Consider the following 21,205-nt stretch of genomic DNA (forward strand, 5'->3'; position numbering starts at 1 on the left):
TTGTTTTTTTTCTGTTGTCTTATCTGTTATGGTTGATTTACTTGGATTGACTGTGTCAGGTTTTATATCCCCCTAATTTTATGTATTTTTTAATAATATATATGAGCAGTTAATAAAGGATCAGAGTGAGGTGCCAATTTAGTTGGGACGTTTTTTAATCTCTATGTCATTTGCTCTTGATTTAGAAAGAAGAGAAAATCACCAAACCGAAACATGGGAAATCATTGGATTTTGCAAGCATTCTCCAAACAATTAGGGCTGGGAATGAGTCGGATCGAGTCGGGCTTTGCTTAAATAGGCTAGGCCTAGTTGAAAAAACTAAGACCTAAGTCTTGGCCTTTTACCATGTCAAAGGATTTATTTTAAGTCTGGCCTGACCTTTTTAAAAGTCTGGTATGACCTATTAGCCTGTTTAAAAGTCTGGTCTGTGTTACAAATTTCAAACAGAGTCCGTTCATCAATTTTTTTCTTTCAATTTGTGCAACGTACTTAATATAGAGGTAAACATTAATTAGATACAAATTAAATTAATAAAACACAATTGTAAAATTTATAGATGGATAGAAACTCAAGAATAATCATGTCTTATAACAACAAGGATTTTAAACTTAATCTAATAACCATATTTAACCTTAGACACACTACAAGAAACTTGACATTCAGTGACAGCCGAAAACCATAGGTAAATATCCTTTTACCGTAGGTATATGCCAAATTACCTATACCTACGGCAATTTTTTTCGTGGTGGATACTGGTGTTATACCTACGGATTTGAGCCGTCGCTACAGCCTATAGTTACGGAATCTATAGCCGTTGGAGAAAACAATTATGTTTTACCTACGGATTTTTGGCGTAGGTATAGAACTTAATCAGAAATGCAAAAACTTTTTACCTACAGATTTGGACGTAGGTATAGAACTGCAAATGGTTTTTACCTACAAACATTTCCGTCACTATAAACTTGCCGAGACCTATCCTTTGTTGGTATAAATTTGTTACCGTACGCATTTCATTGCAATTAATGTACACATCACATTCTTGATGCTATATCATTTGAAAATTTTATTTTATGAAATTAATCAAATTACAAACTAGGCAATTAAATGGATATATTTTGAAATCAAAAATAGATTCCATACCATATATATTGAAGATTAAAACCAGTTCTTTCAAACATAGAAATTAAAAAAAGCTAAATCATGTCAATCCTATTGTACTTTAGAGCATTAACCAAAACAAGACAAATCCATATTCGGGATACAAAGCCTTATATATAACTATGTCAATAGAGAAAAGAACCAAAACAATGTCTAGCCTAGTTTCCAATTTCAAATTTTCATCTTCAAGTCTCCATATTAGCCTCCTCATCTTCACCTACAAGAAATAAAAAGAAAAGATGAATAATAACACAATTCAACATTGAGAATATCACTCCTAAAAAAACAAAGAAAATATTAACAACTTTAGTGATATTTAATTGGATACCATTTTCATTAATTTTCATTATTGCTTGGACTAGGGGAATTCAAAGGGTTAGGAACACTAGAAGCATCAGTAACCTATATCACAGAAAATTGAAAATTGCAGATAAAGATTAGTATTAAATCAAGAGTATTGCTAAATGGTTCGAACCACCACATGCGAAATTCAACGAATTGTGTAACTCAAACACAAAACCAACATTGTTTTCATAAACAGGTAATTATATAAATTCCATGTTCTCTTAAATCAATGAAGCAACTTGTAGTTTTATATGAAGATTAGAAAATTCAGAAGTACCTATCTAGCAACTTGCATTATCTCATTCACATCTTCTCCAGAAAATCGACTTTGAATCAAAGTCATGACATTTGCTAACAAGCCCTCCATAGTCTTAACTCTATCACGCAGCTCTTCATTTTCAGACAAATCAACCTTTGATTTTTTAGATTTAGGTAACTTTCCCATACATCGCACGCGCCCCTTCTTTGCAGCTCCTTGTACTTTAGAAAATATGTCATCCTTCCATGACATAGAACCCTGATTGTTTTGAGTTGATTGAGATGTTCCAGCTTCATTACTATGTTTTTTTAGTTCTTCCTGAAACCCAAAACATAATTAAAAACAGTTGGCAATCATGCATGAAAAGGCACGAGAGTTTCTTGGCGCTACTATTAATACACAAGCAGTTGGCAAAACATAGTGACAAAAATATTTACTCAAGCATTTAATTTGTTGATCTTGTTGCTAACATGCTAAAGCACCTAAACTATATTTTACAAGCCACACAACAAACAATACTCTACTCACTCATGGTTTTCCATATCTCACCAAATCATAATTACTACAAGAAATCAAACAACAGCAAGATATCATACTTTCAAATGGTATAACAGGGATTCGATTCAAAATTCAGAAAAACAGAGAATCATTATGCGTTCCAAAAATGTTAGATGCTTACAATCATTCTTGCAGCTTTTTCATTGACAATTGACCCATCTTTACGTGTGCGAGTTTCAATGTAAATATCTTGACGTCCAGGCATCACTCCTTTTCCCTTTTTCATCTAAAAACCAAACAAACAGGTTATATGTTTATTGTTTTTAAATACAACTCATCCAATGAAAAATGTAAGTTATATTACAAATTCTGATACACAAATAATTAAAAAACTTGCAAACTTAATACCTCTATTTGTTTCAGCATCGCTTTTTTATTATCTGAGGGCATATCTTTCCAAGTTTTGATGTTGATGGGTGCATATTGAGACCTTCTAACAATACTACCTAAGTAACGAGTAAAAGCTGTCCCTTCATCACCAATTGGTCGTCCAAAGTTATCCAACTTAACAATTATGAAATCATCCTCCATTTCCCATATATCTAACATTCTTGTTGGACCTCTACGTCGTTTAGGTCCTACATCCACAAGTAAAAGGAAAGACATAATAACATAAAAACAAATTCAAAGAATTAACAAAACAAACAAAATAGAAAATGGTATATAACATTTATACCTTCCACAATACGTTCTTCTTCTTCTTCAGCTTCTATGTTAGAAGGAATTGAGTGAGATTCTACAGACTCAGGCATGACACTTTCTGTATGACTAGGACCAGAACCAGTTTCTGCACCATTACTTCCTTGCACATTGGTTGAGTTTGAATTAGTGGGAATGGACTGTCTTCCTTCATTACTATTTTCTCGATGCCCAATACTCAATTTCCTTCTTTTAGCCATTGCTGCTCTAAATATGAAAATATTTTTAAAATAATCTCAACTCAATATATTAGCACACAAAGTAATATTAAGATGTCCATAAAGCATCATAACTAAGTAATTGTAATATGAGTTACAACCGTAGATCAAAACAAAGTTACAGACTTACTCCATCAATTTAAGTCAGAGATGTATAATACTAATATGTTTGGTTTTATATTACCTTCACAATATTAGTATCTCACAACAAGAATATACCTTTATTATATACATCCAACTAACTACATCAGTGGACATTGATGAGTGATGACTTATAAGGAGAGACACCGAAGCCTAACCAAACAGGGAAGAACAAATGCAGCTCAGTTTCAACACTAACACCTAGCATCTCTACCTCTCTCATTAATTGTTTCAACTTTCTGTTAACATTCAAACTATATGCGTCATTTGATTCACACCTAGTTCCAAATGGTATAACATAAATAAATGACATGTAAATTAAAAGTAATGTGGGACTAAATATAGCAAATGAAAATTCATGAAAATATGTGAATGAGTTACAACTGTTGATTTGGCCATAATTGCTTCAGTCTCGCTACTTCGCTATTTGTCTTTTTAACCAGTTTTTTTTACATATGTCTTTAGTTCATCATTGTCATTACTTTTCACAGAACCTCTCTTTATATTTTCTTAAATGGAAAACTAAGTTAAATCAAGATCTTCGATGACTTAAGAGGATAAGCTAAAAACAGCTTATGAACATGTCATAAGCTGTTTTCATAAGTTTTTGCCAAACAACAGTCTTACAAAACTATTAGTTCTTGCCAAAATCAAGTTATATTGCTTTTGCATAAACTATTAGCTATTTTAATAGCCTATCTTCGATGACTTATGAGAATAAGCTGAAAACAGCTTATGAACATGTCATAAGCTGTTTTGATAAGTTCTTGCCAAATAACAGTCTCACAACACTTATGCCAGTATATAAGAGCAAATACATCAACCCAAACCTACTAAATCTCCTTGAAAGATACCCTTAAAATAAAATAACTTTTCATTAAAATAATTGTTGCTGCTGTGTAAAAATAAACAAATCAAAACAAATCAAAAAATCAACACAAATCAAAAAATAAACCTACTAACTTTCCTTGAAAGATAATTGTTACTATCATACTAAAACCATAATCAAAACAAATCAAAAAATCAACAAATATTATAGTAAAAATAAATCAAAAAATCAAGTGAAAATAGTGAAAACCTAATAACAGAATTTTGTCCTTTGATGACTTATAGAAAGTAAAAACAGAAGAAACGTGAAAATTGATGACTTACAGGATCTCGTTTGCTTTGAGACAGAGGGATTTGACTTCAGATTCTTTCAGTTGATCTTCAAGGAATTCGATTTGGGTGTGAAAAGTGTTGTAATTTGGGAACGGGGAAGAACAAGAGAGGATGAGGTTTCAATCAGGGAAGAAAATGTGAGGTTTTGATTTGGCCATTTCAGGATTTGGAAGAGTGAGATTTTGATTTGGATTCTGAAATGGGTGAAGAATGAAATGGGTGAAGAATGAAACCGTGTTATGGAATGGGAAGAGTTGGGTTTTTTTTTGTTTTTCTTAGAGTTTTTTTTTATATATTTTCAATTTAGAGGTGGAAAAATTGAAAAAAGCGGGATCTTTCCCGGTCTATAGTTTTCATTAGGCGCGCTCTCTTGTATTACTTTTTATATATTTTTTTTTTTTAAGATACCTATACCTACGGCCACTTCCGTAGGTAAAACATATCAATACCTACAGATTTTCGTCCGTCACTATAAACCTCCGTAGGTATATGGCAATTTTCTTGTAGTGACATATCAGTAACAAACCTTAACAATTTATACAAATCAAATAACCATATAAGTCTTAAATTATAACTTAATACGCTTTCAAACATAGCGAAACATCAAGAGTTGTGTTGTATCCCAAATACAAAATAAAAAATTGAAATAATAATAATTGTGGTATGAGAATTTGAAGCATTAGTAATTCTTTTTGACATATATAAATATAAATAATAAATGTGGAAAAATGTAATATAATCATATACGGGTCGATCTGATAGGTTTGATAGGCTTTTTTATAAGCCTAAGTTTGACATAATTAAATTAATAAGTTTTTTAAAAAGCTCAAGCTTGACTCATTTATTAAACGAGCTAGACCGAACCGAATTTTTAATAGACCAAACCATACGTCCCTGACGAGCAGCCTGACCTATTCCTACCTCTACAAACAAATAATGTTAAGAGATGTTCCTTTAAAGATAACACGCTCGAAAATAAATGTCAAAAACAAACTCATAACATCCATAATATCAGAATTAGGAAGGCTATCAAATAAGATCAAGTGATCGTGACCATCACCAAGTCATTTGTATCACAGATAACAGTTACAATGCTCCATTTATTGTTCACAGGTGCACCATCATCAACATTAAACTTAAAAAACATACTGGTAATTGAAAATTTAGAAGTAGGGACATGAGATTAAGAATTGAGTTATTGAAGTTTATCTATTTGTATAATCACATGTGAAATTGCTCGAGAGAAATATAGCCTATGACATATCTATAGATTATGTTTTATTTTTTATTTTTTATAACTCCGTATTCCGATATAAGAACCGGTTTGTTTTGTTTGTTAAGATCAATTTTTGAGTTTATAACAAAATAGACTTGTTTGCTAACAATTTTTTCATCAGTTCATAGGACAATTTTAGTAGTTTTTAACTTTTTTTATGAGTTACTACAACAAGTAACATTCTCTCAAAAAAAAAAAAAAAAACAAGTAACATATATTTGAGTTTATAGATTATAATTTTTTTCACTCAAAGGTCATCCTTTTGTTTTGAAGGTTTCATCCTTATTAGTTAATTTAATTAAACAATAAATTCTGCACTCGTTTGGTTCCACATTTTATAACTTCAAATGTGCGTTTATAAATTCAAACGCGGTTTCACAGTTTTTTCTGGTGTTTGGCAAACTACAGAAGCGATTCACTTGAACGTGGTTTAGACCTCAAACTCACATTTACTCAAAGCTGGAATTTGTAGCTTCTGCGGCAATTGAAATTGCGTTTTGGAGATTTGCTTTTTATGACATATCTATATTCCGAAATTACCCATGACATCTTTATCATTTTCCTACAAACTTGTAAACAAGTTGTTTCTAATCAACAGCCACAGTGATGATTTTTCATTCCTCAATTTTTGTTTACTCACCTTATTTAGCCTTCAGTTGCAGCAATGCAACCTAGCTTCAGTAATCTCTCTTTCTCCAGGTTAGGGAAGAAGCTGGAATTGAACATAAAAGTCCATTAAGTTTTATTTTGACTGTTATTTTAAAAAAAATTGTGTTTGGAATAATAATTTTCAATAAAAATTTAATATAATATATTTAAATCAAATTAAACTATCTACGTAACCAAAAAATATTAAACTACCTAGCAAAAAAGTTTTTTATACGATATTCATCTTTTAATTTATTGACAAAAATACAATAGACATTTTGTTTTAAAAGTTTTACTAATTTATAAATAATAAACTTAATAATGCAAAATAAATTTGAACCATTATACAAAATAAAAATAAAGTTTATTAAAGAAAAATGAAGTCTGATTTTAAATACATATTAATACCCATTTTTGTAAACTTGAACCATTATATAAAATAAAAATGAAGTTTACTAAAGAAACATGAATTCTAATTTTAAATAGATATTAATACCCATTTTGGTAATTTTATATTCAAAATCGATTTTGATTCAAACTATCCAACAACATTAACTTATAAGAATTACTTTTAGTAAAGTGCATCCAAACATAAATCAATTCTTATCCAACTCACTTTAACTAAAATCAATTCTTTCAAACTCAATTCTATCAAAATCAATTCCCTCCACCGCCGAATCAAACACACTCTATCAAAGAGAAAAAAATTATCAACTAATTTATATGTTATTCTCTTTAGGTTCATTTCCTATCAACTAACTTATTTGTTTTTTAAAGGAGCTAAATTATTTATTATATCACAGACTAGGGTAGGAATAAATTAAACCATCCGATATGGTATCAAAATTGTGGATTAATGTTGTGGATTTGAAAAATATAGGAATAAAAAAAGATGCATTTAAACCTCCCATATATGTTTATGTTTGTTAAATAATTTGAATTTGTAATTGTTATATATCACAGGTGCATCGCATTCAAACTAAACTAAATCGTCTCACTTTTTCAAGTGGGTTAACCAAAACTCAAATAGTACATACCTCTTATATTTTGTAGTAAAAGGTTCGAGAACAATTTAATAAGTAAAAGTATTATGAGAAATATTGCATTAAATTTAGCAAGATGATGATGATATAAGGCAGAAGCAGCAGTTGGCAATCATAGTATGTGGTAGCCCTATGCCCCTATCTGCAGCAGGTCTTTCCTACACTTCAACTCATCATTATGATGACGTGCCTTGTCCCTCACTTCAATGCAAATATTTGTAGGACTTGACTTAACATATTGCTTGCTTCTAATGCTTCATGTTCATGCTTGTGACAAACCGACAATTAGGCACGAAAATTACTCTTCTTAAAAACAAAATTGTTCATTCCCTTTTAAACTATCTAAAATAGCCTCAACATGATTTGAGTTACATTTGTTATACAGCAATGATAACTGAACACATAATTTTGGACACAATACAGACATCATGGGTAAATTGGACATTTCAAACTTAAAAATAGGGGCAATTCTGTAAAAATACCACAGTCTTTCCTCTTCCTTCTTCCTCTCTTCTCTGCGTCTTCTCTCTAACTCTCCTGCCATCCTCCATGTCCTCACCACCAACCACCGTCCTCCCCACTGCACCCTCCATCCTCCACCATCGTCTTTCCCCCTTCAGATCTGTTAAGATCTGGAACTCACGGTGTCGAGGAGGCCTCTTCTTCTGCCTCACAGCGACGTTCTTCTTCTTCACCACTAAGATCCACGCCACCGACGACCTCTTTTTCTCCTTCACGCCGTCACTGATTCGTTCACGTCGGCGACCTCCTCCGTCGAACAACCCGACTCTGATCTCGTAGTGACGGCACATCGTGAGCGAAATCATGGTTCTCAGTAAAAATTCATTCTTTCTGGTGAGTTGCAGAGTTGAGTAAGAGAAGAAGAAGGAGAGCGGAGAATTGAAGATGGAGAGAGAGAGAGTTGCAGAAGATGGAGAGGAAGAAGGGGAAAAAGAGAAGAAGAAAAAAAGAAGGAAAATATGGTATATAGTGTCGGTATTGTGGCTAAAATTATGTGTCCAAATATCATTTCTGTTTGTTATATATCAACGTGAGTCACGTTGAACCAATGTAAGTTAACTCATGTTCAATACATATCAACTTTATTTAAGTTATGTTGTGTTATGATATAAAATTGAAAAGACAAAAACATAAACCATTATGTTTCTCAACTATCAAATACAATTTTTCTCCCTTCTTGTGCGATTTTTTTAATTGTTGAGTCAATTAACGTCAATTTCTACTCCAAAATTAAGTAAGTGTTTATTATCCTATTGCATTGGTTTTTTATGGTTTAAATTTTGGTTTTTTTTGTTGAAGAAAATTTCACATATTTAGGGATTTGATTTGCATGTTAGTTTTTAGGATTGTTAATAATCAAATATGTTAGAAATTGTAGTTTAGATGTTGATTAGAGTAAGTTTGGCTCAAATGTGGTAGTTTATAGATTGAAATGTCTCAATAAACTCATATTGTTAATGTTGAACTCCAAAACCTAAAATTGAAGGCAATTTAAATTAAATATTTTTCATACTTCCGCAACGACTCTCATGTCCTAGGGCCCGGACATAAATATTACACAATAAGTTTATAAATGTCAATTTTTTTTTGTAAAAAAAAAAACGAATAATGCTAGTAACTAACAACACATATTTTAACACATCCGTTTGAACACATTTTCTTTGATTAGTTAAAATGTCAAACACACTTTCTCCGATGAATTTGTAAGGACCCGTATGATTTGATGGGTTTCATGTGCATCTTAACCAAAAAATGGTGAGTTGAAAAGTATGTATTAAAATATCTTGTAAATCATGATTTTGTGCAAGTAAATCATATTATGGAATATATTTTTTGGAATATATTTTTTACTATGTAAATCATGTTGTATTTATCTCTTATGTAAAACTGGAAATAACATTGAGTGGTGGAAACAAAAATGGTATTTAAGTTTTGAAAATATACGGAGAATGGAGGAGATAAAGGACTAGATGGGTATGACAAATATCATTCACATACATTGATAAATATAAGCTATCTTCAAGAGAAGCACATACAAAATTCAGTTATCTTAAATGATCGAATAAAAGTATATTAATTGAACCAAAAACCAAATCATATTTTATTCAAATAATACAAACACTGATATAAGTGTAAGGTACATATCAATTGTGTACTTTCAATTATAACTATCAACATGGTAGTATCATGTTCTAGTAGTTGTCCACCCAGAATTGTTTTTGAAGATTGTCCACTATATTATTGTCAACTTGAAAAGCTTTGGTGAGAACTTCTGAAGAGATTTTTGGATTAGATCCAAATACAGCATTAGCAATTGTGATTACACCTGGATTTTGGCTGCTAAGTCCAGCAATAGCAACTGCATTTCCATATCCCACATTCAATTGGAAGTGAATGAGACCAATTGGAAACACAAACACATCTCCTTTGTTCAGTACTTTTGTAATGAGACGGTTTTCTGGATTAGAAGTAACAAACCCGACATATAGTGTACCCTCTAACACTATAAGTATCTCAGTGGCTCTAGGGTGAGTATGTGGAGGATTTAGTCCCCTTGATGCGAAGTCAATGCGAGCAAGAGAGATACCTAAAGTGTTTAGTCCTAGTATATCATTAACTGTAACCGGTGTCACTTTTGAACCCAGTGGATTTGATGTGTTTCCTTCTTTTACTGAGAAAAAGAAATCATTTGGTGTAGCAAGCTTTGGATCCTTGCAAAATTTGCCATTCACAAAAACTGCAAAACAAAATCATTAGATAATTAGATAATATGTTCTGCTTATATATGTATATATCAATGTTGTCAAACATGAGATCGAACCCGTGAAACTTTTGTATCATAGTTTAATTGGTTCAACAGATTCAACCAAACGAGTAAAAATAAATAAAGAAGTGTTAAAAAAGTATACATACCACCATTCTTGGTGTCATTGATAGCCACACAAAAGTCCTGTAAAGGGCTGGGATCAAAGGCAAAGGCACAAGATGCTAAAGCTAAGAAGGCTGTCACAAACAAGATTGAAGTCTTCATGTTTTTTTGGAACAATTCAATTTATGTATTTTGCTTGTATATGGTTGGTTATGCAAACATGGTGTCTATTTATAAGCAAGTGTGACATTGGAATAGTTTTACTTGCACAAAGCCTATAAAGACCAAGTAAATCTTAATTAATCAAAGCAGCGTATAATTTTTTTATTATTAGATGAATTATTCTTTAACAACTCCATATACTACTAATTCTTCTTTCCAAGATCAAATTGACTCACTCAAAAACACATATACTTGTTAGTAAAAATAAGTGCTAGCAATAAAATCATTAATGAACTCTGTTTCATTATTTAAATTCAAACGAGTCTTATTAATTTATGGGTGCACCACATGAATTTAGTGAAATCCATATCAATTTTAACTAGCAGGAGCTAGTGTTAGAGGGTGTATTATTAACATTTAAAAAAGAATTACAAAATGGAAATTAAGGATAACAAGTGCAATGTATAAATATTTTCTTACAAAAAAAAGTGCAATATATATTTACCATGTTGGTTTGAACTTGTCCATATTCACATTAATATTAGTTTCCAATGGCATAACATACATGCTGCATATTATTTTTTTTGTTCGTTTGATGTAGAATATGTCATTTCATAACAGCTATGTTTGATTAAGTTCTAAACTTTTTTACTAATTAATAATTACTTGAACTAGTCCTGAGCACAATTAATGTTCTTTTTTTATTTCCAGTGGGCGATCTATTTTACTTACATCTTTTGATTCCTTCTCATGAATGTGAAACTTCTCAAAAGCTAAAAATATATACTGATGATGATATGGTCAATTGTGTGTGTATGCTTCTGTTGAAGTTGACTATGATCTTATGTTAGATAGATACAAAGACAAGTTCTAAAATGATTAAGTAGAGGATAAATTTTTTTCTTTGGTATAAGTAGTGGATAAAATTTATTTGCAGATTAATTGAGAAATATTTAAAAATATCATATCAAAAAAGGAAATATAAGTTGGAAGGAGAAAATTAATTAAAGTAACATTGATAATCATTTTAGAATTGACCCAGATGAAATTTGAACTTAGTTTCTTAAAGTTCTATATCAAACTCCAACCTTATCATAGACTAAGTTGTATAGTTGAAGTTGAATTTTGAAGTAGCAATCTTAAAGTTCTATGTTTAGTTTTACAGGAAACAAAACTATGCAAGTGCCATTCAAAATTAAGCTCCATGCATGGATAATTGAATTGCATAATTATATGGTGATTGACTGATTTAAACACTTGTATAAGGAATTTGTGCTTCTGCAAACTATACAACATGGTTGTGAAATTTTGTGTTTTTTCTCTTCATAGATATTGAGTGGAACAATCTTGGTACATATTTATGAAGAAAGAAATTAACAAAATAATTCCCTTTTCAAGGTACTATTTTAGAACATCATTAACATCTAAGTGTGAGGGAAGAATCAGGTTCTATTTTAGAACATTGGTAGGGAAGAGGGAGACATTCCCCTATTCCAAATCATATTCAAAGAACCATATACTAGATAACCGCATTGCGCAGCCAATCAACAACTGCATTCAGACTCCTTACACCATGTTTATGGCCATCAAAACCGTTGAGTAGTGTTGCCTCTTCGTGGTTTCATATCCTGCGCAAAACTCCAAACTTATTTCTATTAGCAGTGTCTGCAGTAGACAGTGTTGTGCAGAGAAATCTTCAGAAACCGAAGATTTTACCTGAGCACCACAGAAATAAGAGCTAAAAACTACTTCAGCCTGCAAGAAATAACTCACATGATAAGATCACATGAAATGGCGACTGGCGACTCAGAATGGTGGATTACTGTCTCTCTGTCATGGTCCTCCATCCTCAATTGATAACACTGAAAGGAACATTAGGGTGAAATATTATACCTCTTTTCTAGTACATTTTTAGGACTTACAATATAGAAGATAAGTAGATGTTAGTTGATTAGTTACAGATAATTAGCTTACATAATAAGTAGGACATAAGTTAGCTTACATAATAAGTAGGACATAAGTAAAGAGTGAATAGAGCATTGCACAGAAGAAAGAACCCTGGAGGAAAATATTCTCTCCTATTTCCATTACCATTAATTCTTTCAATAACATACATATATCTCATAATTTGACGCATAGGTGTGTCAAGTTAACCAACCAGGGTCTGAAGCAGTTGTTGCACAAATGTCTATCACTTCAGAATTAGAATCTCTATGCAGTGTAGGCACTGAAACTCAACATATTGAAGTTCAAGTTTTCTTGCCTTCAGATTTGATTAATTAATCATAGAACATTACTCTTATTCAGTTTCACAGTTGAAGCTTATAGGAAAATATGCCTTTTGACACATCTAACGTTTTAGGATCTCTGCGGCGCTCAGGTAAAATCTTCGGTTTCTGAAGATTTATCTGCACAACACTATCTATTGCAGACACCGCTAATAGAAATAAGTTTGGTTTGCAGAATCTCAGATTGAGGACTTAAGTAAATTTCAAAATTCAAGAACCTTTTATCCCTCAATCTTTTGTAAATTGATGATCAACTCAAATATCCATGTCACATTTTATGATAGTAACGGAGTTGTATCTAATTTATGCAATAGGTGTGTACGTGTGACTGATGAGGGGGTTAAAACGATTTCACAGAGATGCACCTCTGTTGAATTTCTGAGGTATATCATTATTGGAGAAGTTTATAACACTTTGATATTTGGTAATGGTCTAATGGATGGTGCACTCTTTGACCTGGAAAATATTTTATTGGCCTTGTCATGTTACTTCCCATGGTATATAGTAGAACTTGAATATTCAATTTTTAGTTTCAAGAAGGAGCATTTAAATGTCCCCTACACCATTTAAACGTTTGCACCAGTGTTATATATCGAAAGCAAAAGAAATTTCATGTAATGTCACCTTCTCTTTGTTTTATCTCCTCGGTAGACCACTTTTTATTTCTGTAGCTACACAATCTTAAAGAGAACAATTATAAAATAACTAAATGATTCCTTCTGACATCTGCACAAAAACTGATATTTTTTTTATGCAGATGTCTCAACCCAGTACAGTATTGTGACTTGTCTTTTCAGACATTCAAACATAATTTAAAAACTTATAGTGATCTTACTGGCTCCTTATTCTTCTTGTCGTGGTTTAGACACAGAGGGTAATGCTTCATACGCACTTAATATGTTTTATCAAAAACATTGGATCAATTTAAAGATGCATGTCAATTTAATGGTTTATCAGTTGTTACCAATATTGATCCTTCACATTCTCAAGGTAGACACATACTCACTTACATATAGATCTCAAAACACCACACACACACACGTGCGCGCTTACGCAAAAAACAAAATCTATAAGCAGAATCTATGAGCAGCAGCTATAAACATAAAAAACAAACATTAACCTAATAAGCATTATATCATAATAAGCATAAAACAAAGATTAACACCAAATAACAAGACCAATCAAAAGATTGTCATCTAAAACTATCAATTCTTGTTAGAAATATAATAAACAGGTAGCAACTCTAGTCAGGCATAACAATAGCAATGGCAATGATATCAGGACAAAAGGAATGCCTTAATTGAATTTCATACAAGATCCTATATATAATCGCACATATTAGGCTCCTAAGCATCACTTGCAAAATATTCATTGATATTTACCTGCAATATGCATATATGCCTTTAAACCTCAAGAAAGTTCTCTAATGGGTAAAAACAGTGTCGTTTCGCCTAGGTGGTCTGTCGGGAATAGATCCTGGCTTGAATTTGGAAGCTTCATGCCTTGCCAATTCATGTGGAACAGGACTGTTACTCTGAATGAGCATCTGCTTAAGTTCATAAAAGACATCAGTGTCCTGAAGAGTCAGGAATGTTGTAGCCACACCCGTCTTTCCTGCACGGCCGGTACGCCCAATACGATGGGTGTACATTTCAATATTCCCAGGCATATCATAGTTGATAACATGAGCCACATCAGGAATGTCAATACCACGTCCAGCAACATCGGTTGCAACAAGCACATTATATCTCTTGGTCCTAAATCCTTCAAGACTAATTTCCCTCTGATCCTGTGATTTCCCTCCGTGCAAAGTGGTCACGCGATACCCTTCCAAATTCTTAGCAAGAAAATCAGCGCTCTTCTTGGTGTTGACAAACACAATCGCAGTCTTGTCATTAAGCTGATCCAACAATCTGTGAAGGTTATAGTTTTTCTCAGATTCCTTCATCATGATCACATGCTGACTGATTAAGTCAGTTGCTTTTCCAGCAGTACCTATAGTCACCACAACAGGGTTCCTCAAATACTTTCTAGCAAGCCTCTCCACACCAGGAGGCATGGTTGCACTAAACATATAAGTAGTCCTATAAATCCTCTTCTCATCAAGCTCCTCATCTTCATTCTCTGGTTTGAGATTACTCGAAGGCATAGCATCCAGCACACCCATGACCTGCGGCTCAAACCCCATATCAATCATTCGATCCGCTTCATCAAGAACAACATAATTACACTGATTAAGAACCGCATAGCGACGCTCCAAGCAATCAATCAAACGACCAGGAGTCGCAATCACAATTTCACAACCCTGTCTTATCTTAAACCCTTGCTCCTCAATAGACTGACCACCGACAATGGAAACAACTTTAATCCCCATATACTGAGCAAATTTAACGGTCTCATCCTCAATCTGCTGAGCAAGCTCACGAGTCGGAGCCATAACAACAGCATAAGGACCCTCAGCTTCATTCTCCTCACTAATAGGCGGCAGCCTAGTGATATAACTCAACATAGGCAGCACAAACGCAGCAGTCTTCCCAGAACCCGTCTCAGCAACACCGATAACATCGCGTTGCTGAAGTCCAAGCGGAATAGAAGCCATCTGAATCGGTGAAGGGGTTTTATAACCAGCCTTCTCCACAGCCTTCAAAATCTCTTGACTCAACTTACTCTCAACCCAACTCCTAATAGGCCTCGGAATCTTTGAACCCTTATACGAAATATTATAATCTTCCCTAAAAATACGCCAATCCCTCTCCTGCATTTCCTCAAGATTCTTCTCACTCCAATGACGATCAACCCTCATATCAAAAGCATCATAAGCATCAGCAGCCTCCTCTTTCCGCCTTTGAGCATCAGCCTCCTCAGGCTTCTCCTCCACACCATCCTTCTTCCTAATCTGATCCCTCATCTCTTTCTCCTGCTTTGCCGCAAGCTTCTTCTGTTCACGACGATCCATTCCAGCGATAAACCCTCGGCCAAAAAGAAGCTGAGCCGTATGAGGGTTTTCATAAAGATCATTCCTATCACGTGAAGTATCTTCAGTATTTTCCCAATCAAATGAAAATCGAAATTTCTCACTAGGTTTAATAACCCTTTTTTTAGGTTTTTTTGAACCTAGGTATTGTTCCTTAATCGATTCAAGATCCTGCTCACGTTTTCGTTCCGCTAGCTTCTCCGATCGAGCATGTTCACGAGCTTTATCCTCTTCTTCACGCTCTCTATCGCGGTTTCTTCGTTCCCGATCTCTGTTATCTCTTTCCCTTTCCCTATCACGTTCTCTGTAACTGCGGCGGTCGGAATCAGAGGGGCGGAGGAGAAGTTCTTTTTTGTGACTGGCGGCGACTTGATTGTGGCGGCGTTCCAGTGCTGCTTGTTCACGCTGGGCTTTAGTGAGGAAAACTGGTTTGGGGATGGCGGGTTTCATGGTGGTTAGTAACGCTGGGTTTCAATACAACCACAAATAATAATTTCAATAAACAAATCAAAACATTGTCTTTGTTAAAAAAATAACCACCATAATCAACAAATCCAATTGATTTCAAGGGATTTTAAAAGACTTTTTTATAATGAAAAAATCTAGTGGTATTCAATCAAAACTTTTATAAAATGTAAATAAATCTTGTGGTATTCAATCAAGACAATCATGACTTTTTTTTGAGGCAACAAAATCCGTTGGTATTCAATTGAAATTTCTCATGACTTATGAATTGTCTATTGGTATTCAAAAGTCTATAGATTTTGATGGATTCTTGGATGTAATGGATTTTGTGAGACTTTTTAGTTAAAAATATAAATAATACTCTCATCCAACAATCTCACACAAATCCTTGAGATTTTGTCATTGTCTTGCAAACCCTTATCTGCCGTCATCTTCCATGCCAGGTTTTTCTTTTCTTGTCAAATTCTTCAACTTCCATTTCTTTTGGGTGAATTCTAGGATGAGGGTCCAATTAGATCCCTCACCGATGGATCACGAGAAAAATACCAATAGATTAAATAGATGGTTCAGATTTATTCAAATTAAAAATGAAATATGTACAACTACTCACATTCAATCCTATCCTAAAATGGCTCCTGAACTCAAACCATCAATTCTGAAAATGTTATGAACCCTAACATTAACTAATTTCTTCTTTTTCCTCAACAAATCAGTTTATTGCAATCTTAAATGGCCGAAAAATAAGTAATTGATTGAGAGTTCGTGTAACAAGGAAATTTTGCATCAAGAAGGAATAACAATACAATTAAAATTTGTGATGCATTCTTGTTGCTTTTGTGGCTTGTAATTCTTCAATTTTCCTTCTGTATAGTTGGTTGATTAGAAGTTTGTTCAAATAATTTTAAAGAAGTTAGATTGGTGTCTTGTCATGATTTCATCAGTGTTGTCGATTGCTTGCTGGTTGTGAAAAATAGGCATTAGTTGTGCATGTAAATTGAAGCACATAAAAATTGACGATAAAAATCTTCTCATGAATAAATTATAAGATTTCCAATTATTGTATTTTTACCAATTGCCAATAAAAATTAAACCAAATCTTTAAATCTAAATGTTAAAGGTTGTGAATTTCGTTTGAATTGTATTTTTTAACCAACTGTCATGCTTCGACCATTGTTACAGCTTACAAGGTTTAACAAAACTTTTTTATTTGGGTTTTCTTTTTCAATTGTTACAAGGTTTAAAGTTTCTTTAATTTGAGTTTTCTCTTTTCCAATAGAAAAAGAAAGAAGACTTTTAACCAAGCAAGAAAAAGATGAAGGTTTTGTCGGAAGAAGAAAAAAAAAAAAAAGGAGAGGATGGATCAGATGGAAGAAGGCATATGTGTTACTCTATTTGTTTCACTACTCCTTATCAAATAAGTTGAATTTTCAAGGAGCTATAGTGAGAAATTCTTCCTTTATCAAGTATGTTGCAAATGCTACTATTCAATTCATATTATATTAAATAATAAATACATGATCAAAAACTTATATAATAAATAATAGGTTGATGCAAGTAGCCTATAGAAAAATAAACATTTTTATTCAAATGATTCAGATAAGAATACAAGATATATCCAACCTTACATTTAATTTTATTCTAATCTTTTAGTAAATATAACAATATCACAGTATCACAAGTACATATCACGACCTGCAATTCTAGTTGTTGTCCACCCAAAATTGTTTTTGAAGATTGTCCACTATATTATTGTCAACTTGAAAAGCTTTGGTGAGAACTTCTGAAGAGATTTTTGGATTAGATCCAAATACAGCATTAGCAATTGTGATTACACCAGGATTTTGGCTGCTAAGTCCAGCAATAGCAACTGCATTTCCATATCCCACATTCAATTGGAAGTGAATGAGACCAATTGGAAACACAAACACATCTCCTTTGTTCAGTACTTTTGTGATGAGACGGTTTTCTGGATTAGAAGTAACAAACCCGACATAGAGAGTACCCTCCAACACTATAAGAATCTCAGTGGCTCTAGGGTGAGTATGTGGGGGATTTAGTCCCCTTGATGCGAAGTCAATGCGAGCAAGAGAGATACCTAAAGTGTTTAGTCCTAGTATATCATTAACCGTAACCGGTGTCACTTTTGAACCCAGTGGATTTGATGTGTTTCCTTCTTTCACTGAGAAAAAGAAATCATTTGGTGTAGCAAGCTTTGGATTCTTACAGAATTTGCCGTTCACAAACACTGCAAAAAAAATCATCATATAATTAAATAATACCTATATGGATATATGAATGTTGTTAGACATGAGATCACCCGTGAAGTTATTGTATCATAGTTCAATCGGTTTATCAGGTTAAACCAACCGAGTCAAAATAAATAAATAAAAAAGTATTAAAAAGTATACATACCACCCGTTTTGGTGTCATTGATAGCCACACAAAAGTCTTGTAGAGGGCTAGGATCAAATGCAAAGGCACAAGATGCCAATGCTAGGAAGGCTGTGAAAAACAAGTAAATACTCTTCATATTGTTCTATAGTTAGGTGGATGTATTATTTAGCAACTCTTGTATATATTTACTTTGTATATGTTTATGAGGGATGATATTTTGGAGATATATATAGAGAGACTATTTATAGGTATTATAGACATTGAAGTAGTCCATATTTTTACTTATAAAATACATTTAAAGACCTGGTAAATAAGTCGTAGTTAATTAAGTTGTTGATAATTTTTTAATTAGTGAGACACTTTTGTCCAATTAATCTTCTAACAACTGCAAGCTACTTGTTCTCATTCATTTTTCATGATTAACTTGTCACACACGTTACCTGTTGAATTTGTATGATTCAATCAATTGATTTATGTTATCAATTATAGAGATGAGTAATTGAAGATTAAGCTTGTTAATATTTGAGGCTGAATCTGTCTATATTTTATGCTCTTACTAAAAATAAAACATAAGGGGTTTTTGAAAGAAGTAAGTAAAATACATCGGCCACTGAAAATAAAATAACATTAATTGTAAAAAAAAAATCACGTAATTATTGATTAGTAAAAAAAAAAATTGGAACTCATATGGATTTTACTAAATTCACGTATGCACACATACATTAAAGAGACTTGATAGATTTTTAAATAATGAAAAAGAGCACATTAAAACTGTATTGATAGCACTTATTTTTACTAATAAGAAATATATAAGACCATGCCAAAGAATGGGAACATAAAAATTTAACAAATATGTGTGTTTTTGAGTGAGTCAATTTGATCTTGGAAAGAAGAATTAGTATATATGGAGTTGTTAAAGAATAATTCATCTAATAATAAAAAAATTATACGCTGCTTTGATTAATTAAGATTTACTTGGTCTTTATAGGCTTTGTGCAAGTAAAACTATTCCAATGTCACACTTGCTTATAAATAGACACCATGTTTGCATAACCAACCATATACAAGCAAAATACATAAATTGAATTGTTCCAAAAAAACATGAAGACTTCAATCTTGTTTGTGACAGCCTTCTTAGCTTTAGCATCTTGTGCCTTTGCCTTTGATCCCAGCCCTTTACAGGACTTTTGTGTGGCTATCAATGACACCAAGAATGGTGGTATGTATACTTTTTTAACACTTCTTTATTTATTTTTACTCGTTTGGTTGAATCTGTTGAACCAATTAAACTATGATACAAAAGTTTCACGGGTTTGATCTCATGTATGACAACTTTGATATATACATATATAAGTAGAACATATTATTTAATTATCTAATGATTTTGTTTTGCAGTTTTTGTGAATGGCAAATTTTGCAAGGATCCAAAGCTTGCTACACCAAATGATTTTTTTTTCTCAGTGAAAGAAGGAAACATATCAAATCCACTGGGTTCAAAAGTGACACCGGTTACAGTTAATGATATACTAGGACTAAACACTTTAGGTATCTCTCTTGCTCGCATTGACTTCGCATCTAGGGGACTAAATCCTCCACATACTCACCCTAGAGCCACTGAGATTCTTATAGTGTTGGAGGGTACTCTCTATGTCGGGTTTGTTACTTCTAATCCAGAAAACCGTCTCATTACAAAAGTACTGAACAAAGGAGATGTGTTTGTGTTTCCAATTGGCCTCATTCACTTTCAATTGAATGTTGGGTATGGAAATGCAGTTGCTATTGCTGGACTTAGCAGCCAAAATCCTGGTGTAATCACAATTGCTAATGCTGTATTTGGATCTAATCCAAAAATTTCTTCAGAAGTTCTCACCAAAGCTTTTCAAGTTGACAATAATATAGTGGATAATCTTCAAAAACAATTCTGGGTGGACAACAACTAGAATTGCAGGCTGTGATATGTGCTTGAATCACTAAATTTATTGTTAAATTTGTTCTTTATTTTACCCTATGATATTGTTATATTTACTAAAAGACTAGAATAAAATTAAATGTAAGGTTGGATTCTTATATTCTTATCTAAATCATTTGAATAAAAACGTTTAGTTTTATAGGCTACTTGGAGCAACCTATTATTATTTAAGTTTTTGATCAAGTATTTATATTTAATATAATATATATTGTATAGTAGCATTTGTAACTTACTTTTGATACGGAAGAATTTCTCACTATAGCTCTTTGAAAATGGAACTTAGTTGATAAGGAGTGAATGTGTACAATTGATGATCGTAGGAAATTTGAATTCATATATGACTATTTTGAAAATTTATTATAATATTAGAGGTATTTTGGATATTTTATCAATTAAATAGTGTAATTTACTTAAACTTATTGCGTTTTTATACTTGTATTGCTGGTGTGAAATTGCTAACATTATAAATACAAAATGAAAATTGGGGTTTGAGGAAGAAACATAAGAGAGTTATGTGTTCAACATTATTCAGGGGTCGTTTGGTTTTAATATGTTCG

The 21,205-nt window shown here is 32.6% G+C and overlaps 4 protein-coding genes across 9 annotated transcripts; 1 reads left to right on the plus strand and 3 right to left on the minus strand.

Annotated features, from left to right (window-relative positions):
• Window positions 1-1,198: 1,198 nt before the first annotated feature.
• On the minus strand, window positions 1,199-4,809 carry LOC112422656 (uncharacterized). Of its 3 annotated transcripts, none has more exons than XR_005646616.1 (7): window positions 4,531-4,809; window positions 2,997-3,221; window positions 2,669-2,898; window positions 2,442-2,546; window positions 1,781-2,080; window positions 1,487-1,560; window positions 1,199-1,375 (listed from the first exon to the last, which is right to left on the minus strand). XR_005646616.1 is itself a non-coding variant. In XM_024785979.2 (5 exons), exons 1-4 carry the CDS (start codon window positions 3,217-3,219, stop codon window positions 1,781-1,783), a joined length of 858 nt encoding a protein of 285 aa, XP_024641747.2. In that variant the 5' UTR covers window positions 3,220-3,710; the 3' UTR covers window positions 1,199-1,375. The 3 variants fall into 3 exon arrangements, 1 of the variants encoding a protein (XP_024641747.2); XR_005646617.1 differs by having other exon boundaries at window positions 2,997-3,226; XM_024785979.2 differs by lacking the exons at window positions 1,487-1,560; window positions 4,531-4,809 and having other exon boundaries at window positions 2,997-3,710.
• Window positions 4,810-9,604: 4,795 nt separating this feature from the next.
• Window positions 9,605-18,879, minus strand: LOC11424098 (putative germin-like protein 2-1). 2 transcript variants are annotated; one of them, XM_003618116.4, is made up of 3 exons: window positions 18,698-18,879; window positions 18,019-18,530; window positions 9,605-9,752 (listed from the first exon to the last, which is right to left on the minus strand). In XM_003618116.4, exons 1-3 carry the CDS (start codon window positions 18,813-18,815, stop codon window positions 9,720-9,722), a joined length of 663 nt encoding a protein of 220 aa, XP_003618164.2. In that variant the 5' UTR covers window positions 18,816-18,879; the 3' UTR covers window positions 9,605-9,719. The 2 variants fall into 2 exon arrangements, with proteins under 2 accessions (XP_003618164.2, XP_003618162.1); XM_003618114.4 differs by lacking the exons at window positions 18,019-18,530; window positions 18,698-18,879 and adding an exon at window positions 10,441-10,621 and having other exon boundaries at window positions 9,605-10,264.
• LOC11430254 (DEAD-box ATP-dependent RNA helicase 21) lies at window positions 11,804-16,330 on the minus strand. 3 transcript variants are annotated; one of them, XR_003013214.2, is made up of 3 exons: window positions 14,229-16,330; window positions 12,332-12,420; window positions 11,804-12,186 (listed from the first exon to the last, which is right to left on the minus strand). XR_003013214.2 is itself a non-coding variant. In XM_024786134.2 (2 exons), the coding sequence occupies exon 1, from the start codon at window positions 16,268-16,270 to the stop codon at window positions 14,270-14,272; it is 2,001 nt and encodes a 666-aa protein (XP_024641902.1). In that variant the 5' UTR covers window positions 16,271-16,330; the 3' UTR covers window positions 11,804-12,420; window positions 14,229-14,269. The 3 variants fall into 3 exon arrangements, 1 of the variants encoding a protein (XP_024641902.1); XR_003013213.2 differs by having other exon boundaries at window positions 12,275-12,420; XM_024786134.2 differs by having other exon boundaries at window positions 11,804-12,420.
• Window positions 18,880-19,717: 838 nt separating the features above from the next.
• Window positions 19,718-20,794, plus strand: LOC11425316 (germin-like protein subfamily 1 member 11). The gene is made up of 2 exons (XM_003618117.4): window positions 19,718-19,898; window positions 20,075-20,794. Exons 1-2 carry the CDS (start codon window positions 19,781-19,783, stop codon window positions 20,617-20,619), a joined length of 663 nt encoding a protein of 220 aa, XP_003618165.1. The 5' UTR covers window positions 19,718-19,780; the 3' UTR covers window positions 20,620-20,794.
• Window positions 20,795-21,205: the final 411 nt, after the last annotated feature.

This window comes from Medicago truncatula, chromosome 6, assembly GCF_003473485.1.
Source record: "Medicago truncatula cultivar Jemalong A17 chromosome 6, MtrunA17r5.0-ANR, whole genome shotgun sequence".
Taxonomy (NCBI): domain Eukaryota; kingdom Viridiplantae; phylum Streptophyta; class Magnoliopsida; order Fabales; family Fabaceae; genus Medicago; species Medicago truncatula.